The sequence below is a fragment of the Stegodyphus dumicola genome, chromosome 5 (assembly GCF_044657685.1).
Source record: "Stegodyphus dumicola isolate Sdum_Otavi_A_Nest chromosome 5, ASM4465768v1".
NCBI lineage: Eukaryota > Metazoa > Arthropoda > Arachnida > Araneae > Eresidae > Stegodyphus > Stegodyphus dumicola.
Genome location: NC_140772.1, coordinates 99,150,438 through 99,172,567, shown reverse-complemented (window position 1 = coordinate 99,172,567; position 22,130 = coordinate 99,150,438). Strand labels below are relative to the sequence as shown.

The 22,130-nt window shown below is 34.8% G+C and overlaps 1 protein-coding gene across 2 annotated transcripts in view; it reads right to left on the bottom strand.

Moving 5' to 3' along the window:
• Positions 1-22,130, bottom strand: part of LOC118204173 (torsin-1A-interacting protein 1-like) — a 41,586-nt gene that overhangs the window by 13,601 nt on the left and 5,855 nt on the right. Inside the window, exon 2 of one of the 2 annotated variants that reach the window (XM_035376500.2) lies at positions 5,324-5,443. The exons of the other annotated variant lie outside the window; for it this stretch is intronic. Within the exon in view, the coding sequence (XP_035232391.1) occupies positions 5,324-5,443 (120 nt within the window). The remainder of the gene's footprint in view (positions 1-5,323; positions 5,444-22,130) is intronic. 2 annotated transcript variants of the gene reach the window in all.

The following is a 22,130-nucleotide window of genomic DNA, read 5'->3' as shown; positions in this document are numbered from 1 at the left end:
TAAATTCCCTTTGAGACTAACTGAATATGAAAAACATCACATACAAAAAACATTTTTAGAAGTAGCGGAGCTTTATATAGTAAAATGTCTTCTTTGGAAACAATCTTCACTTCAATTTATTGCGTAAAATGACCCACATACACAAGGTTTACTGGGAAACTAAGGTCTGAATCGCCATATCTAATCGGATGTTGCACAAACATTGAAACGTGCATCGGTATCAACTCCCGGCATACCTTGCTTGTAAAACAATGCTATCTGCATTGGTAACGTTGCAGTGCGCTGTGTACAGTGTCAGTTCAAAATGTTTAAAATAATTGATTAGCCAATTGACAGTGAAATGTGGTCAGTGGTTCAGTTTTTGACAGTGAGGTATGTTTCAGCAGTGGAAATTCATCAAGAGATTGGCAACGTGTATTATCCAAATGCAATGAGTGGCAACAAAGTGCATAAGAGGGTGAGAAAATGTCCATGACGAACTGCGATCAGGTGACCATCAACGATCATAGAAGATTTGGTCAATGCAGTGGATGAAAAGATTCATGAAAAACAGCAATTCATAATTTCAACTTTAGCATTGGAATTTCCAAATGCAGACAGAACAACTTCACACAAAATTGTCTCTGAAAAGTTAAAATTTCACAAATTGTGTGCATGTTGCATTCCCAGGGTGCTTACTGAGGAATACCAAATGAAAAGAATGGCTTGTGCCTGAGGATGATGGTTTGGTAAAACCATCAAAACTGGTCCTGTGAAAATTTGCAAATACAGTGCTGATTTCTGTTGCTTGACTTCTAAATTAACCCTTTGAAGGGCACCAGTATATAATATATACCGGTTGTTTGTCAATTTTTTAACCTCGGAAAAAATGCTAATTTTTTTACACCGAAAGCTACAATCGTAAGTGTCTAGTGTTTTCTTTCAATTCTAAATGGTAGCATCACCCTATGAATGCTCAATATTTTGCAGTTATGAAATTAATATACCTCTTTGCAAGGTATCATGTTGGAAGATTCATAAATTCTATTGGAGGGAAAGAAAAAATTCAAAATCTGCAAATATATGACGTACACATGCTGAACCTTATATATTTACTTCATTTTTGTCAGAATTGATAATTAACAGAAGATTATTTATACGATTTTAAAACCGGTATATAATATATACCGGCGCCCACGCTGAGGGTAACACGCCAATAGATGGCAGCACCAGTTTTCTCCTTTTCTACTCTGTGACATGACAGAATTTCTTTATTATTATAACAGTTTATGATGTAATAATTTTTCATGATTAATTTATAAGTCGTTTGGGATTCAATATTATGTTCATGGAGGAATGGGAAGTTTACTGACCCTGCGCTAGGACTGAATACAAGTATATTAGTTTAATTTATTCTTTGTGTACTCAGCTCGAGTTTCATTCGTCTGTGTGTAGCTAAAATTTTTATTTCAGCACTTATCCCTTTCCAAGAGAAAGACTCATCGATTTCAAAATTGCCATCTGGGGTCAAAACTTTACACAATTGTGGGGGTTAAATGTGGCATGTTAGCCTCCAAAAGACACCCGTTGCTTCGTGTTTTCCAAAATCCTAGAATGCAAGGAAAATGAAAGAGGTTATTGACAACTAATTTGTCATTCGGGAGTCACGCCTTCTTCCCTTTGTGAGGTGTGATAAGATCACACAAAGGGAAAGCTCACTTAAAATGGAATTGTACATCTCATAGTGTAATCACAAAAACTCCTGGTTTGAAAGCTTTTATTCTTAGGGAAATTCTTTTTAATTCTTTGTTAATTTCAGATGAAAGACTAGAGAACACAAAAGAAATTTGCGCTCTGGTTGATACAAATAGGTTGTTTCCGAAATAAATTTTCACAGTTCGTGAAAAGGGGGAAAAATATTTCTGAGGCCCGTTTTAGATGCAAACTAAAATGTATCCAAAAGTTGAAAAGGAGCCCCTATGAAGCCAAAGGGATTGAAAATCAGAATAAGAGCTTTGAGATGTATCAAATAATAAAATTGTTTAACAGCGTTTCTTCCTGAAAAAAAAAAAAAAAAAAAAAAAAAAAAAGATATATTACAAATTATACAAAAAATAAAAAAGGGACCCTTACGGTCCTCGATGATCTAAAGTGTGTGTGCATGGAGGGGGGGGGCGATTCTTCGTATACTGTATGAAGCATGGTTTTGTTCACATATATACAACTTCAAAAATGCAACATACTTTCTCAGCTGAGTCGGTCGTAGTGCTTCATTTTCCAATTTTTTTAATTTTCGGCTGAGTTACATCTGCTTGTAATATTATACTAGTTCAGTTACAGCATAATACGATTTACACATGCAGTGTTATATTTGCTAAATTTTTTTATAAAATAATATTTAATTTAAATCAAGTTGAAAAGCTTTTTACCCATATTTTACATAAGTATGTTCAGCTGGGTTGCATCATCAAATTGCATAAAAACATAAATTTTATTTTTAAAATTTTAAATTTCTGCCGAAATTTAAAAAAAAATATGTCTTTAGACTTACACAACTATATTCAAGCACTCATCACTACAGACGCACATCAAAAGTAGGCAAAATCAATTTTAAAAACAAAGATTAACAGTTGGCAGCTACCTGGAAAAAAATGTCCTAGAGGGGCGCTGGTATAAAATATATACCGGCTCTCAAAATTCAGAATTTCGCTCTAGATTTTTTTTAAGTCTCAATTTTGTGTCCTTAGGGTCCATAAGTTATAGTTCATGCAAAATTTTATTACAGTTTAAATTATTTTATATACCGCCCCTCAAAGGGTTAATATCATAAAGGTTATCAATCAAAGGATGTCATGGGGAACAAGATGTGAGTTTCTCACATGACCCCTGAGTTTCAACATCAGTCAATGGAATTGTATTACACAGTATCACCAGTCAGAATCATGGCCAAGCAGACAAGTATTTGGGGATAGACATGCAGCCTTGTTAGTTGAGTTTATACAACAAGAGATAGTAATAAATACAGCCACTTACTATAATACCTTGACTAAACTTAGACGTGCAATACAAATATAAAGCATGTAGCCTTTTGACATCTGGAGTTTTGTTGCCGCATGACAATGCTAGACCCTATTCTGCCATTCATATGCAAAATCTGATCAGATCTTTAGGATGGGAACAGAATAACCACCCACTGTACAGTACAGCTATGGCTTCAAGTGATTTTCACTTGTTCTGCTACCGATAGGAGTTTCTCAGTGGAAAGCACTTCACCAGAGATGACAAGGTCAAAGAAGTAGTTCAAGACTGGTTATCCTCACAGGTAGTAGATGTCTATGACTTAGGCACATAAAAGCTTGTAGAACATTATGACAAATGTTTAAACACATACAGAAACTACATAGAAAAACACAGAAATAGGTAAGGAATTAAACAATAAAATATGTTACAAAAAATCTGTCATAATTTATGACTTATAAGGAATTGAACCATACTTTCCTAATAGCCTACGTAGTTAAGATCATAAAAATTCAAAATGTGTGTGGGGGGGGCAGAAACAAGAAAAAAATTTAAAGAAATATTCTGACTGTTGCAATCTGACAATGCAAATGAAAGACGACAAAATACTGAAAGGTCCTCTCAAACCAAAGTATCTGGAACCTGAATTAAGGTGAGTTGATAGGCAACCTTAACCACTTCAGCTCTGCTGGCAGCATTTGCCATTTTTATATATACAGGTCTACTTTATCAGAAGTACAAATCGTTTTACTATTCACTGCCAGAGATCTCATTTGGAAGCTTGTCTGCATGTGTTTCCCCACTCTTCTTGTGGATATTTACTTTTGAACACTGCTTGTAGAATGTTTTTGTAGCAGGAATAACTCATGTACGAGCTTGTTAATACATTGCAAATGAGTTCTTCTAACACCTATATACCATTAAAAGTCGTTAATCCGGACTCGTCGGGACTTCGGCGATTCCAGATTATCGATTTTTCCGGATTATAGATCATCAGTTTAAATCTGGTAAGATGGCACGCAGAAATTATAAAATTAAAAATATGAAACCGTAATTTATGAAATAAAGAACAATTATGATCTAAAGGGTATCAAAATTTACCAAAAAAAAAAAAAAAAAAGCTTAATATTTATTTGTTTACTTAACATTTCTTTCAATGTAAGTTGTTTAAGTTGCTTTGTTTTATGTGATAATACTTTCTCTTTAATTCTATAAACAGACATAATTTCTTGTTCAGTTACAAAGTTCCGCTGTTTAAGTCCTATAATTGCTGTGTCGACAATACCGACTAATTTGTCAATCGAAATTTTTTCGTTTTCAATAACCTCTGTGTCACTTTCTTCACTATTGGAAGCGAATTATAATGATGAGGAATTTGATTTAAATCATATCAAAGACGGAGTACTTCAAGGTGAAATACTACATTTAGTAAGAAATTATAAGCCAAATAAAATAAAAACATCTGCCCTGAAGATAAGGATAGTGCTGACAGATCAACTTCCAATTCATTGTGCGCTGCGGCGTTTCCCCCTCCCCTGCCACAGAGCAGCGTGAAATTGATAAACAGATTTCGGAATGGTTAGAGAAACAAAGACATAAAGTGGAATTGCTGCAAAAAATGGATATGCCTTTATCCATTTTTTGCAGCAATTCCACTTTATGTTTGATGGACATCAAAACATACTTTCGCTTTGTAGATCCTTTGGGAGCTCCAGCATTGGAAATTCTATTTGACATAATCGAAAGTTCAAGCTTACTTTTATAAAATTGCTCTAACAATCTGCAAAAAAAAAAAAATAAGCCGGATCAAATTCGAAGATTAAGGAACAACGCAATCTGCAACATTAACTGAAATAGATAATTAGATAATTTTAGCTTATACCGTCCGTTATATATTAAACGTGCATGCGTAAACGTATTATGTGCATGTGCACACGCATATGCACAGCCGTAAAGGTCTTACGCGCATGCGTCAACGCGACGCATGCGCAGGATGTTTGTAGCTTTGAGGTCCGAATTAACAACTTTTGACTGTAGAACATTTTGTAGACTTTTTTTGACCTGTAAAAAATTTCAGGATTGAAAGGATTAAGAAGGATTCTAAAAATAAAAAACTTGGAAGACTGTAGCAAAGAACACAGTATCAGAGTGAAGAATACACTTCCAAGCTAATGAAGGCCATTCCAGGCTGCCAAACCATTTAAGAGGATACACAGCTATATTTCAGATATTCATGACATAAAATCAACAATAAATTGAAAGAAAAATGTTAAAAATTATGATTTATTAATTTAAATACTATAATCACATATACTATCATTTTTACCTCCTCATCATTATCTGTAAAATCGTCTGAATCATCAGTGTCTTTTTGCTTCAAATTTTCTGCCTTCAGATATGTTTCAGGCTTCTCTCTTAATTTACGTCTTCTTGCCTTCATTATAAGCTAAAGAAATAAGAGAGTTTTTAATGAAATTTATATACACTGATTGCCATAAAAATTTGTGCACCAAGAAATAATTGTGGGATCATAACGAAACTTGGCACGAAAGTACATGTCGGGTAGATAGGCAAATAAATGATTAGAAATGCAGTGTGATTGCACATTGCATAATGCCACTAGAGGACACTGAACTTTGTTCTTCTTGGAGTATAAAACAGGTAAGCAGAGCTTGTTTGAGTGTACTTGAATTTTTGCTAAGGAAACGCCGAGGTACACATGCTGTTACGCTACCATCGAAGCCAATATCAACAGCTGTTGGAGTTCGAGAGGCGAAGAATCATCAGGACGATGGAAGCTGGGTGGTCAGCTTGGCAAGCAGCTTGTCAGGTAGTCCGTTCTGATTTTACTGTGTGGAGGTGTTGGAACCAGTGGATAGAAGAGACGTCATTTACACTGCGACCAGGCTCATGACACCCTCGACAGACCAGCCATCGAGAAGACCGTCACATCATACAATATGCACGCGTAGAGCCAACTGTCTCATTGGCCACTATCCAGACACAGGCAGGAGACAGGAGACCATCAACAGAGCAACTGCACCATCATTACGACTTTCAGCTTTTGTGCTCTATTGACGGAAACTATCTACCATCCGCTATCAGTGGTATTTATTTGAAATAAAATTTTGCAAAGTTATATGGTTGTGCAAATATACATATGACATACAGAGACATATTATACAGGTCTTGTGGTGTTTACATAAATGGTATTTTAACAATAAAGCTCATAACATAAATATTTAGATAATTGTTATTAAGTTGAAAATTTATGTTTACTGATTTTTATATATTAATTTTGACGAATAACCAAATTATATAATATAAAATGTTATTATACATTTTAAGAGAGTCTAGAAATAAATGAGTAGTCTGTAACTGTAGACATAAGTAAAAGGTAAACAGTAGTTATCATTATATAGTTATCATTATAGACATAAGTATTATACATTAGTCAAGACATAAGTATTATATATCATTAGTCAAGACATAATATCATTAGTCAAGTCATCATCAGTCAAGACATAAGTAAAAGGTAAACAGTCCTTGAGAATATAAGTAGGTCTTGAATAAAAGAAGAAAACAGTCCTTGAGTTGTAGTCTTTTAATTAAAAATATTTGAGTAGAAATTCTATAATAGAATATATCAAATATTTTTAATTTTAATTAAAAATATTTGAGTAGAAATACTATAATCACATATACTGTCATTTTTACCTCCTCATCATTAGTCAAGATAATTGACATATAAACATATACAATGATGAATACAATATGATTAGAGAGGACGTAATATGGGTAATTAGATTTTCTATAATAAGAATTTCAGAAAAAGCATGATGACATCATATTACACGAAATTTTGAAGAAGGATGAATCCTTAGTATACCGAAGTTCCCAAGTGGGAGGGAGTTTGCTATGTAAGTATTTACGGTGCTTTGAGATTATCACAATTTAAAGATAGATAAGTTACAAGTGACTGTAATTTTTTACAAAGTATATTGCTTTTCTTGATTTGCTTGAACCAAAGTGGAGCAGATGTTGAATTATAAGGTTTAAGATGAAATTCTTTAGTAATTTCACAATGAAACAAATAATGATCTATTGTTCCATCGTGTCTACAAATGCATTGGCTTGAAGAATGTAATCCAAATCTATGCAGATAGACCAGACACAGGCAGCAGCTTCATTACAGGCCCCTGTGTCTTCCCAAACCATCGCAAGGTTGAAGGACATCTAGTATCGCGGCGCACATTACAAGTGCTGCCAATGACATCCATCCACTGACGCCTCTGTTTGCAGTGATGCCGCGCGCGACAGGATTGGACTTTAAAGAACCAGATCATCTTCAGCGACGAATCTTGATTCCATTTGACCAGTGATGACAATTGTGTTCGTGTATGGAGGCCCCGTGGTGAACGCCTCAATCCTGCCTTCGCTTTACAGCGACACACCCTCCCCACAGTTGGTGTGAAGGTATGGGGTGCCATTGCTTACGATACATGGTCACCCCTAATATTGATTCATGACACTATGAAAGGCCAGCGGTACGTCCATGACATCCTTCAGCCACATGTGTTGCCACTCATGGCAGGGCTCCTAGGAGCCTGTTTTCAACAAGACAATGTTCGGCCATACACAACACAGATCTCACAAGACTGCCTCTGCCACACTTTCACACTTACCGGGCCTGCTTGATCCCCAGATTTGTCATCAATAGAGCATATCTGGGATCACTTGGGATGGCAAGTTCCACAGCCTACAAGATTGGCCAAACTATAGGCGCGTTTACAGCAACTGTGGAACGAGATGTCTCAGGACACCATACCGAACTTGTACGCCTCAATGCCTACTTGTATCGCATTGTGCATTTGCGCTAGAGGTGGCCCAACAGAATACTAAAGCTTCTGTTCATGTGTACTTTTTTCTGCAATAAATTATCCTTTTTTTCTTTGATTTTCTAATCACTTACTTATATCAAAGTAGTACTTACATATGAAAAATTACGTTTCATTATGACAACTCTTTTTATGGCAATGAGTGTATTTATTTCTGAAACTATAGTAAAAATGCATTTTAAATAATTTAATAAAATTTTTTTTTTTTTCAAATCTCTTTCAAATAATACAATTTAAATAAGGTAAATTCTCACACAAAAATAAAAACACATTAAAAAGACAGTTGTTTTAATATACTATTATTTACACTTTTTAGTTCTTTTGCATAAAAAAAAAATTAAACTTCGGTGAGATAAATTTAGGAACAATTCATTTCTTTAAACATTCTGAATGTTCAATGAGCTTTCAAATTAAGAAAATAAGATTTAATAAATGCTCATAAGCTATTGCAAAGTAGAAAAAGAAGTAAAAGCTCATGAGCTATTGCAGCTTATAATTTTAAGTGCATTCAGGTCCAATGACCATGACTGATTTGAAAGCCTATATCACAGCTGCTATTGCCAGCATCCATACAGACATGATACACAGTATTTGCCAAGAAGTGCATAACAGAAGACAATGTATGCTGTGTAACAAAAGGACCTTGTATTGAACATTTGTGAGGACCACATTCAAAACAAATAATACATCTACATGTATGTATGTATCTTTAGAATAAATACATAAATTATGTTTTGCATAGTAAAGCATTGAAATGTCGGCATTAATTTGATTTATCTATACAGTCAAAAGTCGTGAATCCGGACTCGTCGGGACTTCGACGACTCCGGATTATAGAACATCAGTTTAAATCTGGTAAGATGGCATGCAGGAATTATAAAATTAAAAATATGAAACCGTAATTTATGAAATAAAGAACAATTATGATCTAATGGGTATCAAAATTTATAAAAAAAAGCTTAATATTTATTTGTTTAATTTATTAAACATTTCTTTCAATGTAAGTTGTTTAAGTTGCTTCGTTTTATGTGATAATACTTTCTCTTTAATTCTATAAACAGACATAATTTCTTGCTCAGTTACAAAATTCTGCTGTTCAAGTCCTATAATTGCTGTGTCGAGAATACAGACTAATTTGTCAATCGAAATTTTTTCGTTTCAATAACTTCTGTGTCACTTTCTTCACTATCAAAAGCTAATTATAATGATGAGGAATTTGATTTAAATCGTATCAAAGACAGAGTACATCGAGATGAAATACGACATTTAGTAAGGAATTATAAGCCAAATAAAATAAAAACATGTGCCCTGAAGATAAGGATAGTGCTGACAGATCAACTTCCAATTCATTGTGCGCTGCAGCATCCCCCGCTGCAGAGCAGTGTGAAATTGATAAACAGATTTCGGAATGGTTAGAGAAACAATGCCTTTATCCATTTTTTGCAGCAATTCCACTTTTTGTTTGATGGACATCGAAACATACTTTCGCTTTGTAGATCCTTTGGGAGCTCCAGCATCTTAAATTCTATTTGACATAATCGAAAGTTCAAGCTTACTTTTATAAAATTGCTCTAACAGTCTGCAAAAAATAATACACTGGATCCAATTCGAAGAATAAGAAACAACACAATCTGCAACATTAACTGAAATAGATAATTAGATAATTGTAGCTTATACCGTCCGTTATACATTAAACGCGCATGCGTTGTAGCTTTGAGGTCTGGATTATAGATCATTCTGGATTATGGGTGTCCGAATTAACAACTTTTTACTGTATATGCTTAAAGTGAAGAAAAATTTCATGAAACTTTTAATTATGACCTCACCTTTTTTTAAAATAAAAAAAAAAAAATTAAAACTGACTGAGCAGCTCAACAGTTATGTACAGATAATTTTCCTTAAAGCTATTTTTTATAATTGGCTGTGCAGCACTTTTTAGTTTTATGCTTAGAATATTAAAAAAAGGCAGAAATGCACCATGTTTTTGTACTGAGGTAGACTGCCTGCTATATTATGATTACTTATTCCTTTTTCACATTTTTTTACCCCCTGGAGAACTGACTGATTGAATATACAGGGGTTGGAAAAAATATGAAAATACCTTGTAAAAATGCAAGTTTGAATTGAAATGTTCATTCCTGCAAAAGCTGTTGGTGGCGCTGGTGTGTTTGCTTACTAACACCACCTATACAACCAAGTATCATTTGTTATAAGACAGTGTTCTGTGAGTTGATGTTGGAGTTCTAGCAAAAACATACTTTGCCTTTCTTATATGAAAACCAGGACTAATCTAAAATAAAATTAATATTTATTTCATAACTTAAATTATAACAACTAGGCTGCAACAGTAGCCTTTACATTAAAACCAAAAAACACCAGTTAATACCCTAGCATTCACCAATTCCGGCACATAAATACACATCATCGGCCAATCCACCAATAAGTGCGTCATTGGCCATTCAGCAGCAGCCACGTTAGTTTACCCCCCCACACACACTGACCTCATCCAATTTGCAGAAAGAAAAAAAAAACCCAAAACAAAACATTAAGTCAAAAACAGCCCTCTTTTCCCTCATGAAAAAAAAAAAAAAAAAAAAAAAAAAAAAAACTTACATAGAATTAAAAAAAAAAAAATTCATACTTCAGTTCTATAATATATACATAGAACAGAATAGAATTTTTAAACATTACAAACAAACTATACGTAGAATTTTTTTAAAAAAATTCATACTTTAGTTCTATAATATAAAGTGGGATACCCCTGGAGCCTACTAAATGCTGTACACAGTTAAACAAAACTTTCAAATCCAGTTACAACTTTCATAAATAAGTCTGCATTAATTTAATTTCGTGAAGATAAATTCGAGGTCAAACACCCCAACATTCACCAGTAGTCTAATAAAGTGATACTATACATCAATGTGCTATTAGTCTAACAGTTTTCTATTGGTGAAAGAGAAAAATTAGTGACAAATTTGTTATCACAAAACAGTTTACATTCTTCCAAATTAAACTTTAAAATTTCATCTTGCAAGATATTTTTTGCCCACATCATTTCCTTCACTGCTTCCAATAAGATATACTCTGCTTCTATAGTAGATAAACATTACATTTTTTGTTTAAAAGTTTTCCAAATTACTGGTACTTCATCTAAATATAATACAAATCCATCCACGGACACATGGTCATCCCTATTACTTGCAGAATCAGCATTTGAATAAAAATATACATTTAGACGTTTAATCCTCGATAATTTTAACTTATATGATTTAGTACTATTGAAATAACCAAGCAATTTCAACAGTGTTTTCCAATGCCTAAATCTAGGATTCACCTGATATTGTGATAAGACATTTACTGCATATGTGATATCAGGCCTTGTCCTATTAGCTAAAAAACTAAACATTCCAATAGATTTCTAAAAGGTAATTTACGCATTTCAGCAATTTCTGTACTTGTAGACAAACAATCTAATTTTGTAAGAATAATACCTTTAGCTAAAGGAAGTAAAAATTAGTTGACATACCTGCCAACCTCTAAAGATAAAAATTCAGATTTCTCCAAAATTCAGAAGAACACGAAGAATTAATATCATGCTTTGATATTAACAAAATAACAATTTATAAAAATAGAAAAAAGAAAATTGTACTTACATTAGTAAATCTCAATTAAGTAGTAACTAAAAAATTTATCAGGAAACATAAAACAAGAGCTTAATGTTACACAAAAAAATTATTGCAATGAATTTAGAGTGCATTTTTTGGCTTTAGCCAAAAATTCTTTGGAAATTCATAGTTATTTCCTTTGAAGGATTCTTTAATTGTTGGAAATTCGGCTTTGTAGGCAGGCCGAAAATATTGAGAATATGGTTTTTTTGAACTCATTTCGTAACAACGACGTATTAAGAAAATGCGTAGCACGTGCAAACAAAAAAACAAACAGAATGCGACAATCCACGCTCGCTGATTAATTCCCTTGCAGCTGAAGCAAACGCGAAAAAAATAATCTGGCGCCCACAAAGAAAAGAGTGGGAAAAACAAGTTCAGCGCATTGGATTGGCTGGTTAAGCGGTGAGTTGGGAGAAACCACAAGTTACTGGATTCGAAGTAGTCGGTAGTTGGCGGTAAAACACGATGCAATTGGCAAAAATTGTTAAATTTTCGAAAAATTCTAAAATTTCGACAAAAATCACTAAAAACACTTGAAAAAGGAAAAAAAATCGTAAAAAATGGATTACGATCGTAAAATCGTAAAGACAAACGCATTTTCGTAAAAATTACGAAAAATTTGTAAAAGTTGGCAGGTATGAGTTGATATTGTTACGGATTTTGTATTCAGTTTGCTATTTTTAGTAGAATTTTAATTAAAATTGTTTCACATCCCCGCGCAATACAGCGTGAGACTTATTTTAAGAGAAAGCTACACCAGAAATGTAAAAAAGAGACTTAAACACCTGCTTTGCTTATTTTTCCATTCTGCTTTAAATATTTTTGGATGTTGTTGTCAACATGCGCAGAAACGACATTACTTTTCGGTCCCCCTATTAGTTTTGCCTAATACTTTAAGATCAAAAACGTTAATCAACTATGAGATTACTTTATCTATACAATGTTGATCTTTACTAGAAATTATAATATCACCTACACATAATAAGATAATTACATTAGAGCTCTTATAAACACAATTACACTGTAGCATTTTCTTAAAATGTAAAATTTCTAAATTATTTTCAAATTCACAAAAAGATTCACAGCCACTTTGATGCAGACCGTAAATTGCCCTGTGTAACAAACACGCACATTTTTCTCTTCAATAAATCCCTCTGGCTGGGTAATATATACAAGGCAAACAAAAAAATTCTTACCATTTCTGATATGACATTGGAAAAGTGAACCCAAACATAAAAATAGTTGCCAAACTTGGCGATGAAGTGGTTAGGATGGGAGCCCGGACATTGACCTAGAATATACAAGCGAGTTGCATTGGTACTTCAAACATAACTCACAAAGAAACTGATTGAAATGGATGTGTCAAAGGCACTCGTTAAACTCTCATTTGATGGTTGCTTGCTCTTCTTCGATTCGATATTCGTACGATTCTAGTTCCGCCTTTCTACGTAAGCCCCACCTACTTCGCCTTGATGTAAAACATGTAAAACATCGTATTTCGCGATTTCTGGCATGATGTAAAGTTTTTTTACAAAGAAAAGGGGGAGAGAGCGTGTCCTCCGTTTACCACCCCACACACACATTTGCCGATCGCGATTTCTCAACGGTTCTACATTGATCTCAGAAACAGCCCGGGTGACGTTCAAAAAAGCGAAATTCCGTGAAAACGCGGAAAACTTTCATGCCTGGGTCCTCAAAAGTCGTCAATCCGGACACCCACAATCCGGAATGATCTATAATCCGGACCTCAAAGCTACAAACTTTCTGCGTGTGTGCATGCACATAATACGTTTGCGCATGCGCGTTTAATGTATATCAGATGGTATAAGCTAAAATTATCTATTTCAGTTAATGTTGCAGACTGCTTTTTCCTTAATCTTCGAATTGGATCCGGTTTATTATTTTTTGCAGACTGTTAGAGCAATTTTATAAAAGTAAGCTTGAACTTTCGATTATGTCAAATAGAATTTCAAAGGATCTACAAAGTGAAAGTATGTTTCGATGTCCATCAAACAAAAAGTGGAATTGCTGCAAAAAATGGATAAAGGCATTTCCTTTGTCTCTCTAACCACTACAAAATCTGTTTATCAATTTCACACTGCTCTGCGGGAGGGGGGCGTAGCGGCGCGCAATGAATTGGAAGTTTATCTGTCAGCATTATCCTTATCTTCAGGGCAGATGTTTTTATTTTATTTGGCTTACGATTCCTTACTAAATGTAGTATTTCATCTCGATGTACTAATAAGTCTTTGATATGATTTAAATCAAATTCCTCATCATTATAATTCGCTTCCGATAGTGAAGAAAATGACACAGATGTTATTGAAAATGAAAAAATTTCGATTGACAAATTAGTCGCATACTTGCCAACCTATGACACTCAAAAATCAGGAGATTTTTCACAATGTTAAAAAGACTTTTTAAATGATAAAAATATAGTTTTTAATAATGAATTTAAATAGTTACTAAGTCTTAAATGCAAGCAAAACGAAAAATACCTTAGACATAAAAAACATTTTTATTACTTTCATCGTTTAAAAAAAAAAAAAAGGCACTTTAATCAGTTTTCATACAAATGTTATGGGCAGTGGCAGATTTTGCTCTCATTAAGAAAGAAACTTCATAATTTTGTTCATAGCAATTGCCACGTAGGCCTGCTTTCGCTAATAAAAGTTTTTCTAATGTGTCATCACTAATATTAGATCTAAATTTAGTCCTCGTTTTCGCAACAACACTGAAAAATCCTCTCACACTGCATTACTATGGGGAACTGTCAAGATGGCCAACATAATTCTAGAGAGTTCACTATATTTTAAAATTCCATCAGCACCTTTCAATTTTCCAATTAACCTCCACTGGGTGTCAATCCTAGCTGATTTTATAACTTCATCCAAGTTTTCTAATTGTAAACTGCAAAATTGCGACTGCAGTATACCAGTAGCAACATCAATATCATCATCTTTCATGACTAAACGAAGTAACACAGGAAATCTGTTCAAAAAGTACCTTATATCAAAAAAAAAGATGCATTTGCTAGAGCAAAAACATCAGCAACTTTAGCATGCAAAATCACTTCATCGTTGACTGGAAATTTATGTAGTGTGTAATCACATACTCGACAGAAGTAACTTCTAACATGAAGATAAAACTTATTTTTGTCTTCTGAAAGTTCTTCCACTACTTTTGTAGTTGCAGCTCCTATTACCAAATCTTCATCTTCCTTCTGATTTTCTGTTTCACCATAAATCACATCATATATAGAATTACAAGACAAAACACAGACTGGTTTTACAAACTTTGATAAAATGTCTTTAAACAGATCATAAATCATTGATTGCAAAACATGAATTAATGGAATTCTGCTTTGTATAATTGTGTTCAGAACATCGAATGATGGCAAAATGAATTGTAAAAAAAAAAAAAAAAAGCAAAAAGCTTTGTTAAGGTCCGAAGAAAAAAACATAAATATTCGTTCTTCACAAGATAAACTTACAGTAATCGGAAAATGTTTCGTGTGTTGAGCAATTTTTTTTTTTTATTATTTTGAGAGAAATTTGTATCAGCTTTACGCTTATATTTTGCAGTATTATTTTGAGAACTGCCAGTTGAATTGCTGAATGATGCAGAAATTACAAAAAATTAAAAGTTTTCTCATTTCAGTATTATGCAGCTGTTGGAACTGTTTCAATTTTTCCTTTCTTTTAGAACTCCTTTCAAGATAATAATAAATATCAACAATGTGTTCATCCACATTTAATGGTAAAGAATCTGCCCCTTTTTCAGCTGCTAAATTTAAGAGGTGACAGGTGCACCTCATAATCTGCAAATCTGAATTTGCCTTTCTTAAGATGCCTGCAACAACACCAGTTTTCAAGCCTACCATTACTGGTGCATTATCGGCACCAAGCGCTAAGCAATTATCCAGAGGGACTGCATTTTATTTTAAAGTCTTAATAATTAGCTGTGCTATATTAAAGCCTGTCGAATGTCCTTCTAAAGTGGGGACAGAAAGTAAACTGCACTCAATTTCTGAAGACTCTGGATTAAAAAAAGAAACAACAATTGGATACAGTTTTGAATTGGTATTATTGCTTCCATCCGTAGAGAGGCAGAACGGAGCTGTTTTAATGCAATCAATAACTGAAGATTTATTTTTCAGACCCATTTCTTTAACAATTGCACCTGTTTTGGTCCTTGCACTTGAGTATTTCTTAGCGATTTCACTATCGGGAAACATTTTTCTAAATAAAGTTGCAGCGTGATCCGATGCATTCAGTGGCAGGTTGTGCTCCCGTAAAAAGGCAAAGAACAGACATTCTGCATTAATCACTTTTTGGTCTTTTGTTTCCGAAGAAAAATTTAATTTTTCGTTTTTTCAAAACAACTCATGTTGTCCTTGTGTTTTTGTGTACGCACATGTTTGAGAACATCTGCTCTTCCACCAAGCGAAGTCGAAAAATCGCAACGACAGATGGTACACCTCGCAAATTTATTACATTTCCTTGAAGAAATAATGGAAGGAAAGTCAACTGTGTACGATTTTTGAAACGTGCACGAGTATTTCACCTTTCTCGCAGACATATCAAAAGACGATAATTTCTAAAACTATTTCCTAAAGGCACGTGTACTCACACAACTCAGGACAAGATGAACGAAATAGAGAAAGTGTGGTGATGGCGATAAGGAGCGCGCCTTGCGCCCTCCGATAAGTGTGGCAACCCTAGAGGAGAAGTTTCTTACGAGTAGCAAGCAGAGCGAAACAGGCAGGCTGTCGGGGAGTGTGCGCGAAGTTCCGAAATAAAGCATAATTTTTATTGTGCACTATGTCTTGTTAATATTTATATTAATGCAGTACGAACATAATCTGTGATATGGAATTCTAGGATTGGTGGTAAAAACATAACAGGAAATCACCATAATGGTAACCCGGACTGTGTTAAATCGTATGAACAGTTCTCAAGCACTTTCGGTTTTGACTACAAGCCATCACTCAAGATCTCCAAACCAGAAGTAATGGATTACATCGGTTTTCATCCTCCGAATCACAGATGAGTACTAATTATAGATCATTTTATAATTCTGTTTTCTACTTATCATTTAATTTAATTTTCTTTAGTTAAATTTTTGCTTTTATTTTGGCTTAAAAACCTTGCACAATGTCTGATGTTCATGCCGTCCAAATTCCGGTTTATAACCGATCAGACCCATCTTTATGGTTTATTATGTGTGAAAGTACTTTTGCTCTTGCCACCCCCAAACCTATCACAGAATCCATTACTAAATATAATTATGTAGTTTCTCATCTTCCTCCAGATATCGCATCACTAGTACGGGATTTACTTATGAAACCAGACCCTATTGATCCATATGCAAAGCTTAAAACTGAGTTAATAAATCGTTCAGGAGAATCTTCTCAGCAAGAAATTCGCCAATTATTATCTGGAGAAGAATTAGGTTCTCGAAAACCTTCCGATTTGCTTAGAAATATGAAACGTCGAGCAGAATCTTTAAATGTTCCTGATAACTTAATGTTAGAATTATTCCTTCAACGTTTGCCTTCGACTGTTCAGTCTATTTTGGCAGCGGTTTCAAATTTAACTGTAGATAAAGCTGCAGAAATTGCCGACAGAATTTTAGAAGTAAATCCAACCCCAGGGACTTGTGCCGTTTCTCGCACAGTAAATCAGTCTCTTGAGGATAAATTATTTAAACAAATAGAAAAATTAAACAAACGTATTGATCGCATTTCTCTTTCTCGTGGTCGCTCGCCAAATCGCGGAGATCGCAATAAGGAAAGAAGCAATTCCAAAAGGAGAGATTATTCTGTTTGCTGGTATCATAGACGTTTTGGGAAAAAGTGTAGAGATGACAAATGTACAAAACCTTGTTCATGGCAGGGAAACGAAACCAGCAAAGAATAGAGGCGACTTATTCTTTGCCTCAAGTTTCACGTCGCCTGTTCGTTCGTGACCGTAGAACAAACCTTTCATTCTTGGTCGATACCGGCTCTGACGTGTCCTTACTTCCAGCAAATAATTCTCAAAAACGGAATTCGTCCCAACAAACACTTTTCGCTGCTAATTCTTCTACTATTCATGTTTATGGTCAAAAAACACTTTCTTTGGATTTCAAATTAAGACGACAGTTTACATGGACTTTTCTTATAGCAAATGTTAGTACACCCATTCTTGGAGCAGATTTTCTCCATTTCTTTGAATTGGTGCCTGATCTCAGAAACAAATGTCTCAAAGATTTAAAAACCCATTTTAAAACCGTCGGTTGCGTGAAAAATGCAAGCATTTATTCAGTAAAAACTGTATTTAATGATACACCATATCACAAAATTTTAAAAGAATTTCCTTCAGTTACTAGATTACCAGATCCTAACCAACCTGTTAAACATAACACCGTTCATTATATCATAACTAAAGGTCCACCTGTGGTTGCAAAACCTCGTCGGTTAGCTCCAGATCGCTTAAAAATAGCAAAACAAGAATTTCAAACTATGATGCAATTGGGGCATTTGAGACCTTCGAGCAGCAATTATGCATCCCCACTTCACATGGTTCCAAAAAAGGGAAGTCTGGAATGGAGACCTGTAGGAGATTATCGAGCATTGAACGCTCAAACAATAAAAGACAAATACCCTATTCCATGTTTAGCCGATTTTACTGCTGCATTGCACGGTACTAAAATTTTTAGTCATGTCGACCTGATTAAGGCATACCATCAAATACCAATTAACCAAGCCGACATCCACAAAACCGCCATATGCACACCATTCGGTTTATTCGAAAGTATCCGTATGCAATTCGGCTTATGCAATGCATCTGCGACTTTTCAACGTTTTATAGATGAAGTCACGCGGGATTTAGAAGGCGTTTACGCTTTTGTCGATGACTTGCTCATAGCCTCTAAAGATTCTGAGGAACATTGCAGGCATTTGAAAGCTTTATTTTCCAAACTTCAGGAATATGGACTTTGCATAAATGTTTCAAAATGCACCTTTGGTCAAACATCTATTGATTTCTTAGGTTTTCACCTTAGTGAAAACAGAATTGAACCTCTTCCTGACAAAGTCAAATGTATTTTAGATTTTCCTCAACCTACCACTCTCACTCAGCTTCGCCGATTTTTAGGCATGTTTAACTTTTATAGATGTTTCATACCTAAAGCAGCACATATTCTTTCTCCTTTAATAAAATTGTTAGAAGGCTATATTAATAAAAAGAAATCTCGTTCTCGTGTTCAGGATTCATCCCCACAATTAAATTGGAACGAGAATGCTGAACTAGCCTTTATTGCTGCCAAAAATGCCATTGCTCAGGCTACCCTTTTGAGACACCCTATTCCCGGAGCCCAGCTAAGCATCTGGGTAGATGCCTCAGACGTCGCAATCGGCGGCACACTTATGCAGTTGTCTCAAAAACATGGGAACCTATAGCATTTTTCTCTATGAAACTCAATAAAAGTCAACAGAAATGGTCCGCGTACGATAGGGAATTATTTTCTATTTATTCTGCAATTAAGAAATTCCGACATATGTTAGAGGGCAGAAATTTTATAATTTATACGGATCAAAAACCGTTAATATACGCTTTTAAACAGAACCCTCATAAATGTTCACCTCGACAATTGCGACATTTAGATTTTATTTCTCAGTACTCTACTGATATTAGGCATGTGCAAGGTTCAAAAAAACGTCGTTGCTGACGCTCTTTCAAGAATCGAAATTGATTCCATAACAAAATCTCCATTTTCGGATTTTAAAAAATTTTCGGAAGCTCAACGGCATGATCCGGAGGTACAAGACCTTCTCAAAAACAACACATCATCTTTGAAACTGGAATTTAAACCGTGCCAATATTCTGATGGTAATATTCTTTGTGACATATCAACAGACATTCCTCGTCCATTTGTTCCGAATTCCTTTCGCAGACTCATCTTTAATCATCTGCATAATCTGTCACATCCAGGAATTGCAGCTACTACGAAGCTTATTTGTTCTCGTTATGTATGGCCCGATATGAAACGTCATATCAAAAATTGGGTGAAATCCTGTGAATCTTGCCAAAAATCGAAAATTACTAGGCATACTAAAGCACCACTGGGCACATTCTCTCTTCCTGATGCACGTTTTTCAGAAATCCATATGGATATCGTTGGACCGTTACCTCCATCAGAAGGCAACGTGTACCTTTTGACTCTAATAGATAGATTCTCCAGATGGCCTGAAGCCATTCCCATCCCGGATATGAAAACGGAAACCATTTGCAGAGCCATCTTCAACTGTTGGATATCTCGTTTTGGCTGCCCATCGATCATAACAACAGACCAAGGTTCTCAAATGAGATCCGCACTTTTTGCAGAATTCACGCGCATTTTGGGTACGAACAGAATCACAACAACAGCCTATCATCCAATGTCCAACGGCATTGTTGAACGATTTCATCGACATTTAAAATCTTCTCTCAAGGCTCACGAGACCAATAACTGGACTGAAACACTACCAGTGGTTATGCTTGGTATTCGGACAGCCGTAAAGGAGGATCTACAGTCATCTTGTGCTGAACTGGTGTACGGCACAACTCTCAAGCTGCCTAGTGATATGATAACGCCATCTAAGATATCTCCGTATGACACACAATTTATCACGAATCTTCGGCATAGAATGCAACAGTTGAATCCAATAGCAACATCTGCACATTGCCAAGAAAAATGTTACGTAAGTGCTACCTTAAAGTCGTGTACGCATGTATACTTACGTGTCGATCGAGTAAAGCCACCTCTGTGCCAACCATATACAGGTCCGCATAAAGTTCTTTCTAGAACGGACAAAACTTTCACAATTGATATTAACGGTCTGAAATCTACTGTGTCTATAGACCGTGTGAAACCAGCCTATTTGCTTTCAGACTCTAATTTGCCTGAACTGAAAACAAATAAAGACTTAAAGACAGTTCAGCAGAATAAATCTGCAAATGAACTCTCTAAGACACAAACTGTCACCAGATCGGGAAGACATGTTCACTTCCCTAAGAAACTTGCTTCTTACATAACAATTTAAAACATTTTTTTTAAATTCATATCTTAACATATTTCTTGTTATTTCATGTTTATTATACGTGTCAATACCTTGTTATATATTGAATTGCATTTTGATCTTTTCTAATTTTATATTCTAATTTTGTAATCATGTAAAAAATACCCGACAGTACGGATCCTCTAAGATAATTTCATAACCTATGTCGTTCCTTTGAATAGTCATTAAAGGAACTGGGGGGGAAACTCTGTGGTGATGGCGATAAGGAGCGCGCCTTGCGCCCTCCGATAAGTGTGGCAACCCTAGAGGAGAAGTTTCTTACGAGTAGCAAGCAGAGCGAAACAGGCAGGCTGTCGGGGAGTGTGCGCGAAGTTTCGAAATAAAGCATAATTTTTATTGTGCACTATGTCTTGTTAATATTTATATTAATGCAGTACGAACATAATCTGTGATATGGAATTCTAGGATTGGTGGTAAAAACATAACAGGAAATCACCATAAAAGAACATCCAAAGAACGGCCAACGGCCTTGAGCTTGCTTTGTGCTCATTGGCTAATATATGCCAGATGACATGCAGTGGAGCTCGATGCCCATTGGACAACTGGAGAATGACGTTTCTGGATACGTATGCTGTCAATCACAAAGCAGAAATTCTCATCTGAAAGGTTTCGTTTTAGATATAATCTAGAGAAAATTCAGTTGCTTTCAGATGTCCAAAATCACTTTTTTTTTTTGTTCATATAACGAAGTATTAAGCCAAGTTCCATAAAAATCGTGAGAAATATTAAGAATAAGAAAAAGTCGGGAGAAATATATTGTAAATCGGGTTGGTGGGAGAGCGGTCGAAAATCGGGAGTCTCCCGCCTAAATCGGGAGAGTTGGCAACTCTGTAGTCGGTATTCTCGATAGAGCAATTATAGGATTTGAACAGCGGAACTTTGTAACTGAACAAGAAATTATATCTGTTTATAGAATTAAAGAGAAAGTATTATCATATAAAACAAAGCAACTTAAGCAACTTACATTGAAAGACATGTTTAATAAAGTAAACAAATAAATATTAAGCTTTTTTTTTTCTAAATTTTGATACCCTTTAGATCATAATTGCTCTTTATTTCATAAATTACGGTTTCACATTTTTAATTTTATTATTTCTGCATGCCATCTTACCAGATTTAAACTGATGATCTATAATCCGGAAAAATCGATAATCCCGAATCGTCGAAGCCCTGACGAGTCCAGATTAACGACATTTGACTGTAGTACCAAAAAACTTTATATATATGCCTCTCAGACAGTATAGTGGGAACTACTCTGATATGCACCCTCAAGTCGCCAAATTTCTCACCACACCCAACGCTGCCATATTGCTATTTAAATGTTTTGTCTACATTTCAAACTTTAAGCCTAAAACGTCTCCAAAAATACAGTTTTCGCGAATGCAAAAACCACGTTTTTAACACACAATGTAAGCCAAAAATCCGAAGCAGAAACAAAAAATTTAGATAGGAATACCGTAAAAT